This window comes from Falco rusticolus, chromosome 14 (genome assembly GCF_015220075.1).
Source record: "Falco rusticolus isolate bFalRus1 chromosome 14, bFalRus1.pri, whole genome shotgun sequence".
Classification (NCBI taxonomy): domain Eukaryota; kingdom Metazoa; phylum Chordata; class Aves; order Falconiformes; family Falconidae; genus Falco; species Falco rusticolus.
Genome location: NC_051200.1, coordinates 21,721,804 through 21,744,705, shown reverse-complemented (window position 1 = coordinate 21,744,705; position 22,902 = coordinate 21,721,804). Strand labels below are relative to the sequence as shown.

General features: G+C 47.1%; 1 protein-coding gene across 1 annotated transcript in view; it reads left to right on the top strand.

Annotated features, from left to right (window-relative positions):
* The window catches only part of LOC119157540 (sodium/hydrogen exchanger 2-like), a 31,576-nt gene extending 16,201 nt beyond the window's left edge, over positions 1-15,375 (top strand). The window contains exons 6-12 of the mRNA XM_037408552.1: positions 177-266; positions 2,338-2,408; positions 3,546-3,710; positions 4,393-4,504; positions 5,834-5,968; positions 10,400-10,466; positions 13,015-15,375. Coding sequence (XP_037264449.1) covers positions 177-266; positions 2,338-2,408; positions 3,546-3,710; positions 4,393-4,504; positions 5,834-5,968; positions 10,400-10,466; positions 13,015-13,151 — 777 coding nt within the window. The 3' untranslated portion in view covers positions 13,152-15,375. The remainder of the gene's footprint in view (positions 1-176; positions 267-2,337; positions 2,409-3,545; positions 3,711-4,392; positions 4,505-5,833; positions 5,969-10,399; positions 10,467-13,014) is intronic.
* Positions 15,376-22,902: the final 7,527 nt, after the last annotated feature.

The following is a 22,902-nucleotide window of genomic DNA, read 5'->3' as shown; positions in this document are numbered from 1 at the left end:
TTGTGGTTTTTATCTTGCTAATGAAACGGAACAGAGGGAGACACTCAGACACCAGGGCTTGTTCTGGCAAACAAGCTGTGGCTCATACCATGCCATGTGGGTGAGTTTTGTTCCAGTGCAGGTACCGCTAAGAAAGCCTGATGCAAAGAAAGGCTGATTTTTGTCATTGTGTGCAGGGGATGACCATCCGTCCTCTCGTTGACTTGCTGGCTGTCAAGAGGAAAAGAGAGAGTGCTCCCACAGTGGGAGAGCAGATCCATATTCGGGTAAGTGATACCTCTGCCAACATGTGGCCAGAGCTTTCCAATAGGCTCTGCTGGTAGCAGTATGGTCCTTCTGAAGTGTGGGTACCTCCAGGGACTCTGCAGATCTGCAGTTTTACCTGAATCTTCTGCCCTTCGGTCCCTTTCCAGGTTTTAAGTCCTATGCAGCTTCCGAACCATGGGTTGTTATTTGTGTTGGATTAGAAAGCACTGACTGAGTCAGGCTGATGTTGCATTAAATGGTGCACAAACATGACAGAAAACAATGATTACTCACCCAAAAGTTTGTACTCTAACCTAAACTCCAACTTTTCTGCTTCTCTGGAAGGAGTGAAAAAGAAAACAAGGCTTGGCTGCTTTCAGGGTTGGGATCTCCCATGTGTTCGTGAGTCACATCACCACCACCAGTGTGGATATTTTTGCAAGAAAGTTTAGAAAAGGGAGGGCAAGGTTAGCACCGTGTTGGAGGGAACCACTGAAGTGCCCCATCCCTGGGGGTGCTCAGGGCCAGGCTGGACGGGGCTGGGGGCAACCTGGGCTGGTGGGAGGTGTCCCTGCCCCTGGCGGGGGTTGGGGCTCGGGGGGCTGTCAGCTCCCTCCCAGCCCAAACCAGGCTGTGATTCCATGATTCTGAGTTCATAACCCAAAGGTGGAACTTAGTTCACCTTCTCGCCATCCAAACATTGGCCTTTCTAGTCATAGAGGACTTCTTCAGAGAGCGTGTCAGCAGCAGGAGAAAGCGGGGTGCTCTGCATGCCTGGGTGAGGCTTTGCATTTGCATCTGCATCCAGTGGAAAATTTTGTTTCCACACTGGTTCACCAGTCACATTTCTGCAGGTATGAATCCTTCAGTAATATTTTTGTCTTCTTTTCGGGTAGCTAGAAATGAAGACATCGGGTCTGAAGACTTTTATAAAAACTGTTTGGCACCCTCACAATTAGGCTGTATTGCGGGGCTTTGTCCGAGGTTCAGAACAGTTCAACAGGCTGAAGAGTCTCTCCCTATCACGAACAGAGAATACTTTTTTTCTTTTGTTAGTGTGTGAATAGTACATTATCTCTGCAAACGTGTTTATTAGCAAATGTGAGCTGAAAATGGCCCATGTACCAATGAAGCTGCGAAGGCATCAATGCAGGTAGCTGGAAATCAGGGCTGCAGAAGCCAGAAACAGCTTTCTTCCTCAAATTTATTTTTCTGTCCACATCATCGGGATATTTTTGCTCGCAAAAGCGATCATCAGTGATGGGGAGGCAGGGGGGCAGGTAATTTCTGCAATGTGAGGACTCTAAACCTGTACCAGGCTGCAGGGCTGAGCGAACCACTCTGAAATTTTTCTGTCTCTGACCCCCCCAAAATAATCTTTTAAAAAATCAGACCTGGAGGAAGCTCCAGGGACATCAGGGCCTGAGTGTGGAGAGGTATTGACCTGTAGTAGAGCAGAGCCCTCTCCCAGGTTAGAAATGCCAGTAGGAGGGAAAGCAATTTGGGAAATTAGAGATTTAACTTCTAGGTGAAAAAATTGACTTGTCTGGGATTTTTAATGTAATTTTAAACAATAATAATGTTTTTGTATAAGGCGTGATATGACCAATGATTTCATTTAGTGGGAAGTGTCTGGGGGAAGGCAGTATTTCTTATTCAAGTCAAAGCATCATTTGTATGTTATCTGCATCTACATCCTGAAGATAACTGATCTCCTGAGACATATTGAGGTTTTTGAGGACAATTTGAGCATTTCCTGCTTATCAAGGCCTGATATGCAGGACATGCAAGCCATCGGCCACCCTATACATATCACAAAGAGCATATCCACGTCCCTCAGCGATTATTTTTTGCTCGCACAGACCTGAAAGCAAGCAGCCAAACCCCTTATTGTACTCCAGGACTAAGGGATACACGTGGATGACTGGATTGGGAATTAGCCTGACATCCCTTCTCCTTGTTTGCCGGCACTGTGTACTGGGCTAAAAGCATCTCCCATTTTGTCTGCTGGCTTTTGATGTTTGCTGACTGAATTCATCAGGTATGCGATGCGTGCAACTGGTGTATAGCAAAATCCTCTCTTCTGTTTAGTTCTTGGATCATTTGCTGGCTGGCATCGAAGATATATCTGGACATTGGGGACAGTACTACTGGAAAGACAAGTAAGGATTTGCCAAAATGCAACTGTGTACATGTGTAGAAAAAAGTGAGGCTGGTTTCTATCCCCTAAGATTCCACTGCGGGCAGCTGAGCCTTGTTCAAACTTGTGGCACAAGGCTGGTGACAGGGGGGCAGCTTTTCCTTGGCCAAGGTGAGACCAGGTTCTCGGGGCACTCCTTTCTCTTCTCCTGTTGTGTTTGCCCCTTCTTATACAAAGAAAGCTGCTGGAAGCGAGGGGGCCATGCCAGCACAGCGCACAGCCCCTGTGGCTTCAGCCTGTCGCTGCCTGCAGCGGTGCTGCCCCTGCCCTCCGGCCAGGCTGGGGACCCCAGCCCCGCCTGTTCACAATTAACACTAAATATATGAGCTTGCATCACTTGGAGGGGCAACTGCTTGTTGTGGACTGACAAATTACAGAGGTTCTCTACAGATTTATGTAGCAAAGTGCTCAATTTTCATTAAGCTCTGGTAGATTACACGTGTAGGAGATATATATTTTTTTTAAATAAATACAAATAACATCAAATATACTAATGGAAATTACCAGGTTCAATTCCATGGCTGTGCAGAAATATGCAGCTAACTTAATGGTAAGGACTGATTGATGCAGCTGGTAGGGATTTTCTTAGGAATGCCCATGCTTGGAAGTGCCACTAGAGGGTATGGGAACTGCTGCTGTGCTGCGGAGTGTCCTGGCTCCTTGCAAGCAGGTTTGTGAACAGCTAAAACCAGCCAAACTTGAGCATCGGTATTTGGTACTGGCTACTTTTTTGCCAAATGTTGTGCGGCATTTGAGCAGAAAGCGAGAGCAAATGACTCAAGAGGAAATCTGGAAGTGTTTAAACCTGTTGCATCCCCTGGGGCTACTGTATGTACTTGTAGTGCTTAGAGTTCATGATAAACCTGGCACTTTGGGGAGTTTTTATTGTATTTGGCAAAGTTTTAATATCTGAGCTCGTGTGCTATAATGCAGAAATAATTAGGGATTGACCTCTTGGACCATTGATTTCTGGAAAGAAGGTAATGGAATATAACAGAATATGAGGCAGTCATGGGCTAGGAACCTGCTGGCTTGCTCAGGTCCATTTTGGTGTCGGAGAGTCATGGGAAGAGGCTAAGCCTGTTTTGTTCTCAAACAGATTAGAATATTTCAACAGCAAATACCTGCAGAAGATCCTACTTCGAGAATACGACCAGCCAAAATCGAGTATCGTGCTCCTCTATGAAAAGCTGGAGAGGAAACACGCCATTGAGCTGGCAGAAGCAGGGCAGCTGGGTCATGCTGCCTCTCACCCGTCCCTGCTGTAAGTGCTCGCCTGCAGTCGTCCCCTTCCCGTCACTCCTCCCAACCCTCCTGCCTGAGGGAACGGGTATGAAAAACTTTTGCAAACTTCTCTGCCTCTTCTTCTCTTCCCTGCTGGGCTAGCCCATGGGAACGAGCAAGGTAGCTTGGACAAATGCAAAGTAAATGCTATTTAATAAAGATTAGTAGGTGGGTATTAAAAACGGTCAGGTGGCTGAGCAACCTACTGGCATTGATGGACACAGATTCTGACTTTGTATGTGGAGGCTCACCTGTATACCCCAGAGTTACACAGGAACAGTGCTCTGTAGAAGAGGCTCTGCCACCATTTTTCAATGCCTTTGCACCATCACGCCTACTGAAGGGACCAACAGTGAGCGTGAGCATCAGCTGAGACAGTGGCGTCAAGTATTTGCATGTCAGAACGGCCGTCTCATCCCTCACTGAGGCTTCTGCTCGGTCACAGCTCCCCACAGCCCTTTTAACTACCAGGGAGCACAGGGATGGACGGCACAGCCCCGGTGCAAACACCGCATGCCACTTCTGCAGCGAGCTCTGTCTGCAAGGGTTATGCCCACGGGTGGTGGGGTCCCAGGGGGCTGCTGCAAGCTCTGGCCTTTGGGGATGTGCTGGTTGCGCTGCTGTGTGTCTACCGAACTAAGATGTTCTGGGTTTTTTTGCAGCAACAACAGGACTGTCATATCGGACAAAAAACTGGTGGATGCTCTGAATCCGGATGTCCTGGAAAACATACAGGAAATATTGGCAAGGAACCTGTACCGAATAAGGAGAACGGTATAACTCTTCCCTCAATCTGTATTTTAGATGTCCAATAACAAAAGTTATCTCAGTTATCTGAACAGCCTGAGCAGATGTTATGAATATTTACATAATTACTAATGATGTCTCTTTGTGAGCAGAGAATAGTTGGCTGTGGAAGCCAGATCCAGTTTCCAAGTCAGTGGCACATTTCTGTTTTCAGCATGACAGCTTTTGAAAGGTTCACCTAGTCAGCCTATAATTTCATGAAGTATTTTAGGCATCAGTACCCAGAACCAGAAAGGAGAAAGGAGGAGCACGTGGATCTTCAGGCATCAGGTTAGCAGATCCAGCAGTTGCAGCGGCTCCTGGTTGCCTACAGGGCAGAGCAGGGATGGGGTTATCCTCATGTTGCATTTTTTCCCATAGAAGAGAACACAGTCAGTGAGCTGCAAGTGAGAATTAATCTGCAGAGGTTTTAAAACCGCTTGGCAGTCTTGCCATGAAACTGGTACAACTAGTTAAATAGCGCAGAAGCTACCTGCTGTTTACAGAACAACTCCTGAATTATCTGTCTGAGGTTTTCTGCAGCACCTAGGACTGTGCATTATAATTGCTGTTCACGTGGCGGTACATGGAGCCTTATCCTTAAAATCCACCTAAGCCTTTGTTTTATGGATTACACATGAAATACTGAGTCCTTGGGGGTGCAGCTGGTGTGGGCAGCTCAGCACAGAGAGATCAACCACCCCCTCCTGTCCCTTTGCTGAGCCGGGAGAAGCGAATAGATAAGGCTGGGAGACAACTATAGAAATGGTGAACGGGATGAAGATGAAGGCAATACCTCCTCTTCACACTTACTCCTGCCTAAATCCAGCCTCACCCCTTTTAGTGACAGTTATCCCAGCTCCCACTGATGTTAGTGGGAGATTTAACTTCGACTGGTTTATGGTTTTTGGAGAGGATTTATGGTTCCTGTTGATTGTATGATTAATATATGAAGGTGGGGTCGATATAAAAAACATTGGAGCGGAGGCACTGAGGCCAAAGACACCTTGAATAGAGTAGCTAATGCTAGGTTGGTGTGTCACCTGGGCTAATAGAGATGCATCTCAGTCTTGTCGTTCAGCGATTGCTTGGGCACTTTTGCATGAAGAAGCAGAGGCTGGAGTCCTGTCTTCCTTCTTTGGCTCTTTCCCTCCATCCCCGCCTCCAGTACTGGGGTAGATCAGTTTTTCCCCATAACTGGGCAGGATGGCTAGAGGGTGTGAAGACCCCTGACAGACACAGGCACTAGTGAGGGAATGCTGCTAGGAGCGAGGGATGGTCCTGCGGCCAACGTGGTCTCTCTGGTGCAACGTGCAGGGACCGGCGTACAACAGGCATACCCTGCCCGGGGAGACCGAGCCCGCGGAGCATGCCAAGGAGATCCTGATCCTCCGGCACAAGAGCCTGCGGGTGGAAGTGAGTGGAGACGGCACGGGCAGCTGCAGGAAGGAGGTAAGAGGGAGCAGGGAAGGCTTGGACCTGCAGAGACCGTGCACGGGCTGCCTTTCCCCGCGGGTGTGACTGGCACTAGGAATAGTGCTGTTTATTGCTGGTGCTATTTCCTTCTAAAGGCAAATCCCGGTATCTTATATTAAAAAAAAAAAAAAAAAAGCATCTTTCAATGCGAAGTTGTGCTCCAGTGAGTAGGAAATACCGAGGGGAAAAAAGCAAAACCCAACCCAACTCCTGACAGACAAATGAACCATCCTACATGCTGCGCTGCTCAGTGCTTTGTGAACACAGGCTTCCATCCATGCTAGGAAAGTTATTTACTGAGCAAATGTTATTAATTTGGTTTCAGTCTGTACGTTCAGAGGCCTGTTTTTCCCATGTTTTCTTTTCTGGGAGATTTTGTCAAAGGCGGGAATGTGGTTCGCCCATTGTCAGCGGTCCAGATGGACTGTAAATATTTGAAACTGTTCTGTGATTTCCCCCCTGCCCCAACCCTTTTGAAAGGACAGAAGCATTACTGCGAGCTTTCTTGTTTATTCTAGAGGTGATTTTTTTTTTGGTTTTAAAAGCAGCTATAGTTCTGGGCTGACTTGGAGAAAGTAAAATAGAGGGAAGTGTTGCATACTGGATTCCTGGGAGAACCACTTTGAGTCCAAATTTACTGCTGGCACAGGTCCACGTCTGTTCATGTTCTGAATTAGAGGAGAAACAAGGTAAATACGTTGTCTGTGGCTGGTGAAGACTTTTGCTGGCTTCTTTGGGAATCAGCAAGAGAAGCTGGGCCAACATTTCCCAGTGGAAAGATGAAATGTTCCAGGAATGGTGCAGGAGGAGCAGGCTTGGTCTTTTCAACCCCTCCTATCCTCTGTAACTGTTGCTCTGGAGGAGAAGCAATTAGCTCCCCCAGTATTTTGCTCTCACCCCCCAGGTCAGCAGCAGTAATTGCCGAGCCATTCCTAAATTTCACCCGCTTCCCTGCATCTTAGGTTTTGATGGCTTGGACTAGAGCACGGTCCAAGTGCGAACTGCAGCCTCTAGTCTGGGCAGCAAGGCTCCCTCGTGGAGGAGAACAGAATGACCTTTTAAAAAGAAATAATTTATCTTTCTTTATTTAGATAGTAATTTTCCACAACAGCAGAAGAACTTGGGACTGCCTCAGGCTTTCTTCCACTCTGATTTCTTTGTTCAAATGCCAGTCATTGAAGAGCCCACCGAGAACGGCAGTAACGCACCAAATGCTGCTGATTCTCAGCCCTTCATTCACAGAAAGGTGTTCCGGCTCTTGCAAACAACTTAAAAGATTTAATTTGATCATTTACATGCTGATTGGTACTTAGAATTCAAAATAGATAGGCAAGAACATGGCATGTTCCTGTAGAACATTTGGTATAATTAAACTTCAAAAGAACAACATCAAACTAGGGCTGATTTTGAGCACGATGTTACAGACTTTAAGGACATTTGATTGTTAACCCTCGCGCTCCTGCTCTCCCCTTTGCTGCTGCTCCCCTTAGGCACTACAGTGCAGTTGGTAGGAAACGTAGCACCTTTGGGAAGATGGTTTCTCCTGTTACTTTGCTTACAGCTGGCCTTTCAGGGAGTGGAATATTTTGAGGGGAATTGCAAAAGCCGCAGAATTCACTCTGTTTCTGTACTGACTCGGGGATGGTGGCTCGTGCCCTATGGGAGCGGTGAGCGCTTCTATGGATTATGCAAAATGCCAATTTAATGCTGAATACTGCTGTGTCGTAGAAGCCATCTCTTGGTGCTAATCATGCCTCTTTACAGCAGCTACCTTTGCTTTGTGCCACTCTGAGTGAAGCAGATGTAAATTCTGAGAGCCCAATCCCATGGCATCTCTGACGTCGAAATGGCATGACTCTAAGCCCAAGAAACATCCTTCTGCACCCAAAAGGAAAACCCAGGCGTGTTCTGTGTGATCGGCAGCTTATTTGCTAATGTTCTAGAATAGCTGCCTCATTGTACTGCAAATAGAAATAAGGCGATACCCAAAAGCAATGGGATAATGTTCTGAAAGAGCCCTGGAATATTAACACGAGGTGGGAGGGTGGGTGAATGCTGTTACTTTATGCTGTAGGAGGACAGATCACAGAATTTGTCAGCAGGAAGAAGGAACAGTGTGCTGAAAAGTAGATTTCATCCCATTAAAAGCAGCTCAATATTTTAAATTTTGGGGGAAAAAATCTAGCCACTCTGATTTAGTTTCATGCCAGATTGACAAGCAAACGGCATTTTCCTGTTTTAAAAAGGAGATGAATGAAAAACATAGCTGGTTAGTGTTTGAGATTTTTCTAATTGTCAGCTACTCCATCTTTCGTAGTCCCAAAAGGAAGGGTTTGGCCTTCCAGGTTTTGAGTCAGCAAGAAAAAACTAGATGCTCTCCGGCCACGCACGTTCCTGTTCTGCATTTCACCACGAGATGGAAGCATTACAACTGTGTTTGTAAAGCCAGCTGGAAATCAAGGAACTGCCAAACAAACTTCAAGCAAAGGGCCACTGCAAACCCTTTGGTGCTGCTGAAACACCTGCACATCTACTGCCAGTCTTTGGAAAAAGCTCTGGTGATACATTCCATCAGTGAGGTTGTTACAAGCTGAATGAATAATGTAAAAATCCCTTTGGATAGTGGAAACAGTGCTGCTTCTGCTCGCTGGCTGTCCGTGCATACATTTTTCTTTTTTAGTGAAGCTGGTTAGTGCTTTGCTATTAAAACACGAAGCTGTTACAGCTCAGTTAGATTCACCTCATAGTTTATTATGTGCTGGTTGGTCTTTTCCCCCCTGTGTCAGTCACCACGAAATAAGGTATGCTTGGAAGAGCATCTTTCCATGGGTCTGTGGCTCCACCAGGTTTGGGGGGAGCCGAGCATGAAGTTCACCTTTCATGATGGACAATCCATCCCCTTCCCCAGTTGGTGGGGAGAAACCAGTGCCTGCACCAGGACAGGCACAGCTCCGTGGCCAACAGCAGGCTTCAGCCAGGACGACTCGCCCCTTCTCTCTGACCTGGGTGGCTTCAGGTGCCCTTGAGGTGTCTGCCTTCGCTTGGTGAGGGATGGCTCCTAGGCTGCGTTGGAAGCCCCCGCCAGGGAGAGGTGTGAGGGTCAATAGGGAAGGCAGAGAGAGGAGGTAGGAGAAGGGCACTCTTCATCCCTCTCGAGTCAACGGCGCAGGTTAAATGATTTACACCAGGCAGAAAAACCTTGGCAAGACTACGAGGTGACTTCAGATCTGAATCGCAGCCCAGAGGATTAACTCCAAGACTATCTATTTCCAGCAGAAAGTTCGCCTTCCTCTGCCTAAGGACAAAATTCCTGCCGAAGGCTGCTGCTTCCTGGAGCTGTGCATCACGCTGGCTCTGAAACGCTGTCCGGATTTTGAGATTGCCTTATTTTAGGCAGGGGTCCAATGCAGCGTACACTGGCAGAGCGGTTTCTGAGACCCAGGATAGCTTTTATTTACCACCGAGCACCCAGAAAATCCTTGCACCTGTAGCCAGGCAACTTCATCCTCTTTTCTTCTGCCAAAACATGAGCACACTCCCCCAGAAGGAGCTTATTTGGAGCTGCCTGTAAGCCATGTGCGTAAATGACATACTGCCTTTGGTAATTATGTCGGAGCCCTTTCATGGAGCATGCTCTGAGAATCATTAAATGCCCCTGGGAATGGCTTTCCAGGGAGCTGGCCGCTGCTGCTGGAGCCGGGAAGGCATTGTTATTAAAATGGTCAATAAAAGTGTGAACAAGGGATGGAGAGCATCAGTCCTCGTTAGGGGAGGGAACGAACAGAAACAAAACAGAAATCCAGGCTGGGAGGTGTCCAGAGTTATTTTGGCAGTCTGGGTTTCTGGACCGAGGTGCCAAATCAGAGCTGCGTAAGAGACTTGTTCCCAGTTTACAGAAGCACTGAACAATTCAGGCAGCATTACGACACCTGATTATTTTATTTTTTTTTCCCCCCTGAAGGGTGGAGATTAGCACTGGAGTGAAAGGACAGGGAGCTCGTTAGTGCAAGCTCATTACCTGCCTCCTTGGCCTGCAGCCGAGGTGGGGGACAGCCAAGGTGAGAGGCGCCCGTGGCCTGGGGATGGGCTTTGCCCCCCACGCTCGCCTGCCCTGTCCTCCCCGGAGCTCCAGGGCTGCTCCGTCCCATCCTGTCTGTTGAATCACTCCTGGAGAGCTCAGACCTCTTCCACAAACTGGAAACAAATCACTGTCTGTAAATATTTCCTGCCATCTATTTGGTCTATTTTTAGTGATAGTTCTTTTTGTTTTTCTTGGCAAAAGTAAAACAAATGGAAACAGAGTCCTTGGGGATTGCAAATGGCTTGTTTATGAAGCAGGAGTGTCATTAGCAGGCTTGCTAGCAATCTTCGTAAATGCATTAAAGTACTTTTCTTCTTTAATCACAGAAGGACGACTCCTACCTGGCGCAGGGTGACTCCAGCACGCAGCCCAAGCTGTGCCGCTCCTTTACCGGTAAGCTGGGGAGCCGGTGGGTGCTGGCAGCGATTTCCTGCCCCCCCCTCACTCACCCTGCTGCATCCCCAGGGATGGCCCCACGGGTGACAGCGAGGATGTGCTGAGGTCTGCGGTGTGTCTGTTGCAGGGCTGGGATTTGGGAGACAGTCAAGGCAAAGCCCCCTGCCCTCCCTGCAGGCAGCAGCGGGAAGACCTGGGCTCTGTGTTGCGGGCAGGGCCATTGCTGCAGCCCGGGGGACAGAGCGGGGCTCCTTACATCGCAGAGTCACAGGGTCACGTAGGTTGGAAAAGACCTTTAAGGCCACCCAGCCCAGCCCCTAACCCAGCGCTGCCAAGCCCACCGCTGAGCCGTGTCCCCAAGCACCGCGCCTGCGGGGGTTTTGAGCCCCCCCGGGGACGGTGCCAGCACCGGGTCCCTGGGCAGCCTGTCCCCCTGCCCGGCCACCCTTTCCGCGAAGGAATTTCTCCTGAGATCCCCCCTGACCCTCCCCTGGCACAGCCTGGGGCCGTTCCCTCTTGTCCTGTCGCTGGTTCCCTGGGGGAAGAGACCGACCCCCCGGCTCCAGCCCCCTCAGGCAGCCGCAGAGCGATGGGGCCCCCCCGAGCCCCGTTTCTCCAGGCTGAGCCCCCCCAGCCCCCCCAGCCGGTGCCGCAGCCCCTTCCCCAGCTCCGTGCCCGTCCCTGGACACGCTGCAGCCCCTCGGGGTCTGTCCTGTAGCGGGGGCCCAGCCCTGAACCCCGCGTTCGCGGGGCCCCCCCAGTGCCGGGCGCAGGGGAAAATGAGCACCGTGACGAGCATCGTGAGTGAGCGAGCAGAGCTTCGAGCCTCCCCACCCCCCAGTGTCCCACCTCGGCCCCACCTGAGGCCGGGTGTGCCGAGCGCTGGGATGCGCTGCTGGCAGTGGAGGTGCTCCGGGCAGCTGCGAAGTGTGTCCCGGTCCAGGTGTTTGACCTCCTCATTACCTGTGTGCTGCAAGGGGGTGTGTGTGAGTTTTCATGCAGCTTTCTTGTCTCCCATGTCCAGCCAGGCCAGCGTTTGAAACTGGTACCATTCCTCATATTCCATGAAGTGCTAAGATTTTTGGCAGTAATTGCAGGTCATTCTGCCCATGGTGACGCTACTGAATAGACTAAAACCTTCTAAAAGTTAATGATATTTCAAAACATGAAGTTTGTGCTCAAATTCTTTCAAAAAATTATATTTTTTTTCTTGCTAACTATTATTAAAATGCTTTTTGAGTGCCCCCTTAGCAGCGCTATCTTTTGAATATCTGTTACAGAAGGATCAGTGGCTCAGGGCCTCATGTTTTCTTAAGCCCAAACTCAGATAACTGAAAGCTTAGTTTTCACACTTAAAAAAAAAAAAAAAAAGGTTTATGAACTTTTATGAATTAAAAATGGTCAATGAAGCGTCACACAAAGTATAGCCAGTCAAAACTGTAGGCAGAGTCGTTTCAGCCTCTGAACCTCAGTGACATCATCAGTGGGAAGCAGAGCACTGAATTTTTATGATGCTTGGCACACCTTTTAGGACAATCTCATCTGTAAGAATGGTGGCTGAAAAGATTCAGTGTTCATTGAAAAAAACCCAAAAAAATAATGTTGCCTCCCAATATGGGCTGAGATAGCTTAAGGGGCTGGGTCTGACATTAACATACAGAACATTTCTTTATTATATATGTACTGGAAAAATATTTAAGAAGGGAGAAAGTTTCCTTTCAATCTTTTTGTGTTCTTCTATTTCTAATGTTTTCTTCCTTTGTAATTTTCTTTAAACAATTAACTAAAAACTTGCTAAGTAAAGAGCCGTAGAACAGCTGGCAGGTCGTCTGCATGATGCTATCTTACTATGGGTTTGCAAGAGTGGATGGAAGGAACACAACCGTGTGGCATTTGTGTGTTCATAACATGGACATCTGCTGGGAATGCAGCTATTTTAATCCACAGTGTATTATAAATGTTTAAACTATCTTCTTCTGGAAGAAAAACATGAGTGTGAGCAGAGTGAAGTGATAAAAAGCGGTGTTTCTAGGTGGGGTTTGTTGGGCTTTTTTTTGCCCCAGGGAAAATGTGAGCACAACGCCCTGACATACCTGGTGACAGGGCTGGAGGAGACCGTAACCCTTCCATCATGACTGCACATACATCCCCTGCAAAAAAATCAGTTAATGTGGTGACATGGAATCGTAGGTGCCTCAGCATGACACCTGCATCTTTAAAAGCTCTTTTAAGGTAGTCACAGATGTGAATTTTTGTTCTGTAAAGTTGCTGATGGGGACTGACAAAAGAATGATGATACTGGTCAAGATACGTAATAGATTTCAAAGTACGAAACAGGGTGTGAATTGTCTTTATTTTTCTTTTTCCTCCATTGAAATACTGATCTTTGTTTTTTGTTTTATAACTGAAAAGTGATCCTTGCGGTGGAATAGCTCATCTCCAATGAGGAAACGGCCACCTCTGTAGTTTTCGGTATTTCTTCATTCCTGTTGATGCACAAAGGAGAACATTTCTCACACAAGTTAGTGTTTTTCTCTTCCTGCAGTGGGGAATGTGGAAAAGGTCCGGGAAGTGAAAGAGAACCGGTCGAAGTCGGTGTGTGTCATCCCACCGCCGCAGCCCAGTGGGACGGCCTGCGCTGAGAAGAAAGAAACGGAGAAAGAGCTGACGTTGGAGATGTGAAAACACTGGTAGATGGCTTCCCACGAGGGATCTGGCTGTTTCGTGGCTGGCTACTATACATGTAGATAATGTAAATAAGACGCATATTGAAAAGGACAGCACAGACAGGGCAAAACATCCTGAGTGGTTGGCATCGAACGTGCTCTCGTTGCACAGTGCTGGGTTTCTAGAGGGAAAAGGGGCACAGCTGAGCACTAGCAAGGCAAGGTAATGTCCGAGGGAGAATTTCTTAGAAACATCTGGGAAAATTGTTGAAACTGTCTATGACTGCAAGAAAGGGTGTTTTAATAAGGTGAGATATCGGGTCTTCTCATTAGTCAGCAGGGATGGAGTAAACAGCAGGGAGCGTTTAGGTTATACGTTAAGGAAACTGTGGTCTCGAGGGGGGTTTCATGGGGCGCTGGAGCATGCCATCTGAAAGGCAGCAGAAACAGTGAAAGATCTTTCCTGCTCCTCAGGAACTGATGGCTCCTGACTATGAATGCTCATCACCTGAAATCCAAAGCCAAATCATGTAATTAAGTGGGTGTCATACCAGAGGGACTGTCCTGCACCTAGACATGGTGTTCTTTTAATGAAAACTTACTACAGCTGCATTAAAAGGGGGAAATGTATTGTTACTGATTTTGTAAAAAAAATATTTAAGGAACGTCTCGCCTCAAAAAGTAAATCAGGGAAGCTCCAAATCCGCTGGTGATACTTGTGCAAGCCTCGTGCGCTGCGGCTGGCTGGCTGCAGGAAGCCTGCAAGGGCTCACTGCATGATCTCTGCTGCTGTGGCCCAGAGCTGCAGGGGCGGCGAGGTTTGGATGCATCTGCCCAGAAGATGCGGCAGAGAGAGGGACCCAAACCCTCACTGCTGTGGAGCACTTCTGCCAGGAAGGTGCCATCCCCTCTGCAGGGCAGGTGCAGGTGACCTCCAGGGGTAGTACCCGAGGGAGACGGGTACCTCTGCGTTTGGGTAATGCTCTTTGAAACTCCAGGTAAGTGTTCAAGACTTTGAATCCTCCTCCTTAGCTGAACCTGATAGGGTAAGTTTTAGCATTGTAAATGTCGAAATTCTTTTTCTTATTTCCCTTCCTCTGCATTGAAGGATCCAAGAATATTTAATCTGAACAAGTGGTTCCTTCTGAAATAAAAGTAAAAGCAACTGTAGGAATTTGCGTGCTCCTGCCCATGATATTTTTAGACTTCTAGAGTCGATCTCCTGTTTGCAGAAATACTCGAGGAGACCACTGCCTAGTACTCTGGGGCTTTAATTTTAAATTAAAGACACAAAATTGTGTGTACTTGCTTTGCAATGATGTGGAGGTCTCATTTTCATTTGAACAAACTCCTTTAGTGTCCTGACATAAGCTGATGTAGTTAGCTTTGACGTGAAGGCCATTCTTCACTGCCCCACTGCTGGAAATTCACCTCATTGCAAATGAAAATTGGACCTTTTAGCCTTATACGTGTATTTTGTGTGTGTATACGCTTATATATAAGTGTTTATTGATTTTAGTGTAAGTCCATTGTCATCTTCTATGACTTTATTGAAATGTTGGCTTTTTCCTTAGTTTAATTCACCTTGCACGGGAGTCATGTGGATTTGACTACAGTTTAGAAAACTGCCTGTGCTTCAATATGTTGTAATATACAACTTACACGAACGTGTTGTAATGTACTACGTTTCTATTTCAATTAAAGATGCTGTATTATGAAATCCCCTCAGTTATTACCTCCTCGCACCCGCAGCACGCTCAGGCTGACGTCAGGGTAGCAGTGGCACGGGGGGTGTCTCTCTGGGTGCCACCGCCCCGGCACAGCAAGCCTGGCCGATCCGCTTTGAACAGTGGCGCATTCAGCTCTGCCCCGTGCAGCCCTTGCGCAGCGATCACAAGATCACCAGTAAGGCAAGCAGTTGTAACCAGTGAGAAAAATGGGCTGTTCATGGGCGTAAGCAGTTGCATACAAGTTCAAGGGAAAAACCCCCTGAATCTGAAGGTCCTTGGCTATCTGGGGATGGAATGTCCACCCTTTACCTCCAGTTTAGTGTCCACTGTGTTTAAAATTTCTCTTTAAGTTCTGCAGAGTAAATAGCTATAGAAAGATTTACTAAGATGGGTCGCTTTTATCCTGTAGCTGGAGAGCAAAAATGAAAATAAATCAAGTTGCTTGCCAAGGAGTTTTTAAATTTTTTTTAAAAAAATCAAGGATAGATACTTTGTGAATCCCTTGGCCAATTCCTGCATACTGGTTTTTTTTTGGGGGGGAAGGGGTGGGGTGGGTGGTGGTTTTTGGTTTGGGTTTGGTTTTTTGGTTTGTTCCCCCCCCTTTTGGCTTCTGAACTGCCTTGCTTTTGTCCGAAACATCTGGATGTCTGTACTGTCTTTGGCTTGTACAGCATCCATCATGCTTCTGGGCACCAGGTACTTAAATCATGATTTTTTTCCATCTGAGTTTTCCACCATGGAAAATGAGTTCTCTGCAATATTGTTATGGGCTACCAAGGACCGTACCGAATGGTGGCTGTTTTGGCATGTGTCGATTTCTTTGTAATGTTGTAGTAGGCAACAGAAATGGTTAGATAAATCAGGGCACTTCCAGAAAATGGAATTGATGTTTTATCTGATGGGGGGGGGGGGGGGGGAGGGGGTGCAAGAAAACAACCATTTTCCTTGTATTTTTTCAAAATTGTACATTTTCATCTCGCTTTAGCACAAGAGACATTTCAATGCTTTGAGCAATTGCAGATGTTGCTGGGCTCCAGGTGTGCATCTCGGTGGCTCGTTCCTGCAGAGGCTGCTCCAGCCAGCCCCGCATCCCTGTGCACACGAACTGGCCGCATCCTGCGCAGATCCCAGCCCGTTAATCACTTTCAACCCTGCTTTGCAGTGCTGGGACCATAAATACCTCTCTGCTGTATTAACAATTTGCTTGATCTGCAGGGAAGACAATATGCTGTGCAGTACATATTTCCCCAATGAGTCACACTGCCCCAAATTTAACCTTCTAGATACTATGGATTTTTTCTTAAAGTTTCTTTACAAAATATAATAGCACAGCTAAAGCTTTCATGAAGTATTTTCCAGTTGCTTAGTGGCCAAGCCCTCTGACTAGTATGTATTTCAGCCCAGAATACCTTTGATAATCTTTGCCAGTAGCCAGTGTTGGTGGTCTTAAAATTCTACAACCGAGTGGAAAACTGTTAAATGCTCAGGCTTTGGAGCATGCCTAATTAATTCTTTCCAGGGTTTTAGTCCTTTAAAAAGTGTTAAAAACATGGATTCAGTGTATCATTGAATATTGCATGGTTCTGTGGAAATAAATTGCATCAGTTTGATTCCTTTAGTAGTTCAGAGAGTTATTGCTCTGTGCTTACTCTGGAAGTTTACAGGAGTCTTTGGAAAGTTAAGGTTGAAACAGGCAAAAGTTGTAACCATGGAGAGTAGCTCAATGGCAAATGGAGAGCCCAAAAACTACATCAGAAAAGTCTGGGCACATAGGTCAAGCAGCTGCATTTAAAAATCAGGCTAAACCTCCCCTGCACTCGCAGCTCTGAAAAGCATTGGTGTTTAGCGTGGGGACATTTTTTTAACTTTTATTTTGACCACAAAATCACACTTGTGTTTATTTTATTTCATGACTGCTTAAGGAGATTGTAATGGCTTAATCCTGGAAAGTACTGGCAACGCTTAAGAAGCAGGTGAGGCAAATCTGAGCTTTTTTCTCTCCTGACGTCAAGTACTGGGCGGTATCCAACCTCCTAAGAAACGTTAAGGATCTTTCATCATCCAGGCTTTTGTGCTTCTTCCAAGAGACATGGAGACGGGAGAGATGAAAAAGGACCATGTGATGGAGATGAACTGGTGATTATAATTTTATTGCCGAATTAAAGGGGCAAATGTCAATATGGATATCTATTCCTCTCCCTTCCCGTGCTGTTCATACTGGGGGGTTGCTCTTTGCAAAACCGTCCGGGGGATGTTGCTGGCATTTCCAAGGCGAAGCTGGTAGTGCCTGGGTAGTGCTTGTCATGGTCTGGATGGCTTTGCTCTCCTCCTTGGTTTCTTCTTGTTCTGAGGTTTGTGGAGACAACAGTAAAGGCAGAGACCCGTGAGAGATATTAACCCCATCTTCCTAAAGAAACGTTACATGGAACATCTTTCAGAGCATGACAGATTGTCAGGGTAAGCTCCAAGGCAGAAAGGTATGTAGAACTCCAAAGGGATTCGGGGAAGTCTCTGAAGGCAGCCCTGAAATCACATCTGTTTGTAAAATTGCAAGAAATCCTCTGCTTTCAGCATGAGAGTGTGAAAATATGTTGATCTATCTACATAATATGTAATTATTTTCTGCAAGCATGGATCAAACCTCAAAAAATAACAATAACTCAGAGCGTGCTGATGGAGTCTTTGATCAATCAAAAGGTAAAACACTGATTCTGTGAAAAGTCTGAGCTGGCTAGCCCCAGCGCCTGGCTAGAGTTTGTATGCTTGAGAGAGTCACAATTGCAGTTTAAAAGCTTAAGGGGAAAAAAAATCATCAGGGTCAATTAGGAAATAAAGGTCACTAAACTGCCCAGGATACAACTTCCTTTTCCTTCCATCCAGGTCCTGGGCTGTCTGTGGTGGCACCTCGTTCGACCTCTCTGGGTAAGAGGACCCTGAAGGCAGCTCCCGCCTGGCACCAGAAGAGGTAAGGGAGGATGGGGAGGGTGGTTTTCCTCAGTAATTAAATGGTATTTGTGTCTGACTTTTACACGGATCAAGGTGATGGTCAGTTAATACACCTACCTAGCTTTGGTGTAGCACTCCAGAGATCCCAGCGCAAGCTACAAAGGGCACCCAACATCATTGCTATTTTCTATAGGCTTAAAAATTGTTGCAGAATGTTACTTTTTTGGGGGGTTGTTGGGTTTTTTTGGGTGGATGGAGGTCCTAAGCCTATAGCTATAGTGCTCCAGGGGTGTTACGTTAACTCAGGCACTGGCTAGTGATGGGAGGAGGCTGTAGACTAGTTTGGGATGATCTCGTGGCTCCCCCACACAACCACCTGCCCCAGGCTGGGGAGACAGGCAGAGGAGCTCCTGGTCTGCCCAGCATCCGTGTATACGTTAGCCTGTTTGAAATGTTTCCACTCAGAAACAAGTGTGGTCCTAATGGTCATTTGGGCCAACCAAGAGCTGCATCACCATCTGGAGGGGCCTCCTGGACCTCCTGCTGAGGGGTGGGATGGACTGGGCAGAGCATCTGTGGGACCTGGGGCCACGGTGGCGAGTGCTGGTACCAGGGTCTGCTGCTCCTGGCTGGGAAACTTCTTCTTTCCTTCTCCTAGATTAAAGGTCACCTCTGCTAGAAAAGTAAGATCAGGGCTCACTGAGCCCTCCATAAGGCTGAGAGATGGAGAGTGAAATCCCATTACATTAGTGAAATTGAGAAACCCACTATCTATGTGTTTTTGTACAATAACAGCCCTTTTAGTCCCATTTTCTCCCCCCTGTCCCACAATATGTTGCAAACACACAAAGGGTGGTGGAGCTCAGGCTGGGTAGATGCTGGGCCAGCCATACAGCCCCACTGCACTAACCTCCCAGTTAGAGGTGCTGGGTGTTGGATGTTAATGGTGCCACCCCAGGTTGCGGTCTGGCCCCCAACACTACACATGCTGTACAGGGGCATCATTTCCACACAGAACTCAGATGCAAGGGAATCATAAAGCACCCCAGGAAACAACCAGATGAAAAAAATACAGATGAGCTCATCACGATTAATAAAAATTATTTTAATAAAAATTTTACATCAATATACTTCTTTAATAATTGCTTTAGTTCTTTGATAGACATCAAAAGATGGTTTTCCATCCAGAACGTAACTTTTTCTTTAAAAATGTTGAAATGAAATGTTCAAAATTAAGAAACGGCTTGCTTAAATTTTTTTCCAGAGGTACTAACTCACCCAGCCCTTCCTCAGAAATGATTTGGTTTTTAAAGCCCACGTTTTCTGATTAGTTCATCAAAAAATCCCCAGCCCCTTCTAACTGCAGAGGAAGAGAGGGGGCTGGAATGATTTATTGGTGGCTTTCTTGCTGTTTCTTTCTTCTTTATCCCTTTCTTTTCTTCTAGTATATGTGTGTCCTGTCTAGTAACAAGGCTGTCTATTGCACTGTAGGAAATATATACGAACAAAATTCTTGCACAGAAGAAAATCAGAAAACTAATTTATGCTTTGAAACCAGAATGGGTCTGAGTCTTATAATTAACAAAGATGTTTTTACTGAAGAGTAAAGGAGCTGTTTTTTTTATTAGTCTTACGAAAAAACCAGTCCTGTTACAAGACTTTTAATTTTATAATTTTTTTCCCCCAAGCATGGGTGAAATAGAGGAGCAAGGGGTGTGCAGAGGTTAGGTGGACCCTGGCCGAGCGGGGCTGCAGAAGCTTGCTCCTCTGGTAGCTCCCAGTGCGTGCTGGTGTCAGGCCCCAGCACCTTCTGGGCTGGCTGGCTGCAATGGGGCTGATGTCTAATTAAAAAAAAAAAAAAAAAAAAATCAAGCAGAATGGAAGGAAACACAAGTGCATTAGCTGTCCTCAGCAAGCATGGGTGCTCCCACCACATGCTGCTGGCGCAGCTGCCCCGTCCCTGCAGCTGCCGGTGCCCCATTGTCCATCGTGTCCAGGAATTTTTCAGATCCTAATAGCAATGAGCACGTGCGTGGGGGTGTGCCAAGGAGAAGGGGAAAGTTTGTTGCGTGGAGAGGTGTTTTTGACCTTGCAAACTCAATTCCTATTCCACAGCCGAAGAATTTGGAAAAGGTTTGGCTGGGCGCACAGCAGCCCGCGAGGAGCCAAGGCTGGGCACCAGCAGTGCTCTGCCTCAGCCACGCCGGGGTTTTCCTGCCAGCGGGACCCAGAATTGCTGAGGACACCTTCCAAATGGCAAACAGCGCTAACTTGCGAATACGCATTAGCATAAATACAGCAATGCCAAATACAGCTGACTAAAAAGCGCACACACATCAATGTGGAAGTGTGCATTAATCCCTTTTTTAAAAATACACAAGTGCCCACTTTGCATTTTAATTTTATGCGATTGCAGTGCAATCTGCAGAAAAAAAGGCCTCACTTCTGGTGTGCAAACACTTGTCTTCACCGAGCTCCTTCCAGCATTGCCAAAGCCCCCCCGTCGGTTGTGTTTCAGCCTTGAGATATAGATCACAAGGATAGATGGCAACTGATTTTCCTTGTCACTTCAGCCAGGTTTAACCAGTACTACATGTTAGTTAAATAGTAACTGATTGAAATTACACTTATTGAGGATTATTTAGGTGGCAGACATATTGCACATTGTATTTAATTAACCATTTTATGTTCAATACAAAGACGTCATCTCATTGCAGTAATCGTTGCCTGCAAAGTAACCAGACGACTGTGAGATGGGTATGTTATTGCAGTTCAAAACTATGGAAAAAGAGTGGATATGCTGGGCTGCCCGGGGATGAGCTGGGAGAGGGTTAATATGTGTAGGAAAGGGACGAGTGAAGGTGTAGGGGGGGTGGCCACAAGCACCTACATGCGAAGCCATTGAAGTAACAGGGAGCAGGCAGCTAAATGCGGGAGGGTAAGTGGCCGAGGAGGGACAGGTCGTGTTTATCCATGCAGAATTACAGGGCTGAGCAGGGCACGTTTCCCAGGTGGCACTGCCAAAAGGGTGTGGGAGGAGTGGAGCTGCTTGCTGTTCCCCCACGGGCATGCCAAGGGTTTTTGGTGGGAGGCTGTGTTATGTCAGAATGATTTCTTTTCTCCCTTAGCTGACTAACATAGTTCACTTGGAAGAAACGGAATAGCTAAGCAGGCTGGAGGCACGATGCATGTTTTCACTTCCCTGAAAATGGCCTTTGTAGAACAGCCCTCCCCTCAGATGCACGTCCACCGCTCCCTGTCTGAAGGCCACACAGTGATGTCCCGACCTGCCGAGAGCAGTGTTCAGCCCTGCCCTGGGGACTTTCATCTCATGCTAACATCAGAAGGCATCCTTCACTTTTAGCAGCCAACCAAGATGTAAACCTGACCTTTGACACAACCCTCTGGCCCTGTCCTGCAGCTCTTTGTCGCCCTGTTCACCCACCATCTGCCCTACCATCCCAGACGCGATGACATCTTCTGCCCTCCTTGCGCTCTTGCCCTTGGCAGTCCCACTCTTGCTCTAACTAATGGGGCTGTGGGGACTGGGGCTGAGTTTCGACCTTGTACGATGGTAAGTCTGCAACCTGTCCCACCTCTCCTTTCTCCATGTGTCAGCGCAGGGACTCCTCTAGGCAGGGACCTCTCTCCTGGATCCTATGGGATGCTTCATGTGCTTGCGGTCAGGTTAAACAAACAGCAGCTCTGCCACTGCCACGGTGAGGAAGAGAGGGCTAATGTATTATATAAATAATATCCCTGCAACATTTAAGAAAGAACAATGCAGAGGATTGAATGAATTATTATAATTTAAAGTCTATTGTGCTTATAGAATAAGAGCGAGCATATTCATCGGTCCATATGTCTCAACAGTTGGCTGGAAATGTAGTCAAAATTTTACCCAACCCTCTCTAGTTTCCCTAACCAGTGTGCAGTTTCTCTGAGATACCCATATGTTCACAGTTAACTTTATCTATTAAATTGATTTGGAAATTAATTTGGCAACACAAAATCCCATAGGATAAGGAAGTCAACATCTTCATCTACCCTCCTTTTTTGAACAGGTCATGACTTAGGCTAAGGTTAGAAAATCAGAACTTGAGTTTTCACTGTAATTTGAATTTCCTCCCCCAGCCTCCTGGCAAGTTGTAGGAATACAGTTATTGCCCTACAGAAATTATAATTTTCCTAGTCTGGCATCCCATTCCTGGCAGTGATCTACAGCAGATGCTCCAGCAGAAGACAAAAACATTAGGAACCAAATGGCAACAAAATTATGTGCAGGAATGTCCTCATTCCCTGAGACACTTCTTCCACAGCAGGCTTGGGCAGTGGGAGAGCTCTCCAGCAGGAGAGAGAACACCTTTCTACAAGCCCATAGCAAGACACTCCAGGTATGTTGGTATGTACACCTGATTTAATGCTCCTTGTCTAGCCAGATGTGGACCTGCCTGATTTAAATGTGTTTGCATAGGTCGATCGTATCACTTCTGAGAGCACCGAGGCATTTAAGATATCGCCAATGTGCTAATGTTACTGCTCGGATCTCGGGGCTTCCTTTGTGTGAAAGCTGCTCTGTTCAGAGGAAGCAGGAGCTGAAGGAGCCGCATGTTCCAGAAATGCAGCTTCCATACTGCGCTTGTGAGGGCACGGCTAAAGGTATCTCACAGCAATGGCTGCGGAACTTTGCACTCTGTGACATGGTAAAGATATTTGAGTTCAGATCTGCTCCAGCCACGCATAGCCTCTCTGCTGATCTCCTGCCCAAATGGGGTTTCCAAAACTCCCCCGTGTCCTGGGCAGTTCTGCATCGTAACCACTCATGACCTCCAGCCGCTGCGGGGCCGGCCTGGGCTCAGGGCTCTGCACCGCTCTGCTAAAACCAACGGCCATGTGTTTATTTGGAAATTTTCCTGCTCTGTCTCAATAGCTATTTATCATGTTCCTTAATGCCACAGCTGTTTGGTTACGCCAGGTCATCTGCTTTTATTAGTCCTGTTCCCACCGCCCACTGAAACTCACACCAGACAGGAGATTATTATCCGTGGCCAAAAATAGCGCTCCTCTCATCCGCCTCTTCCAGTGATCCTG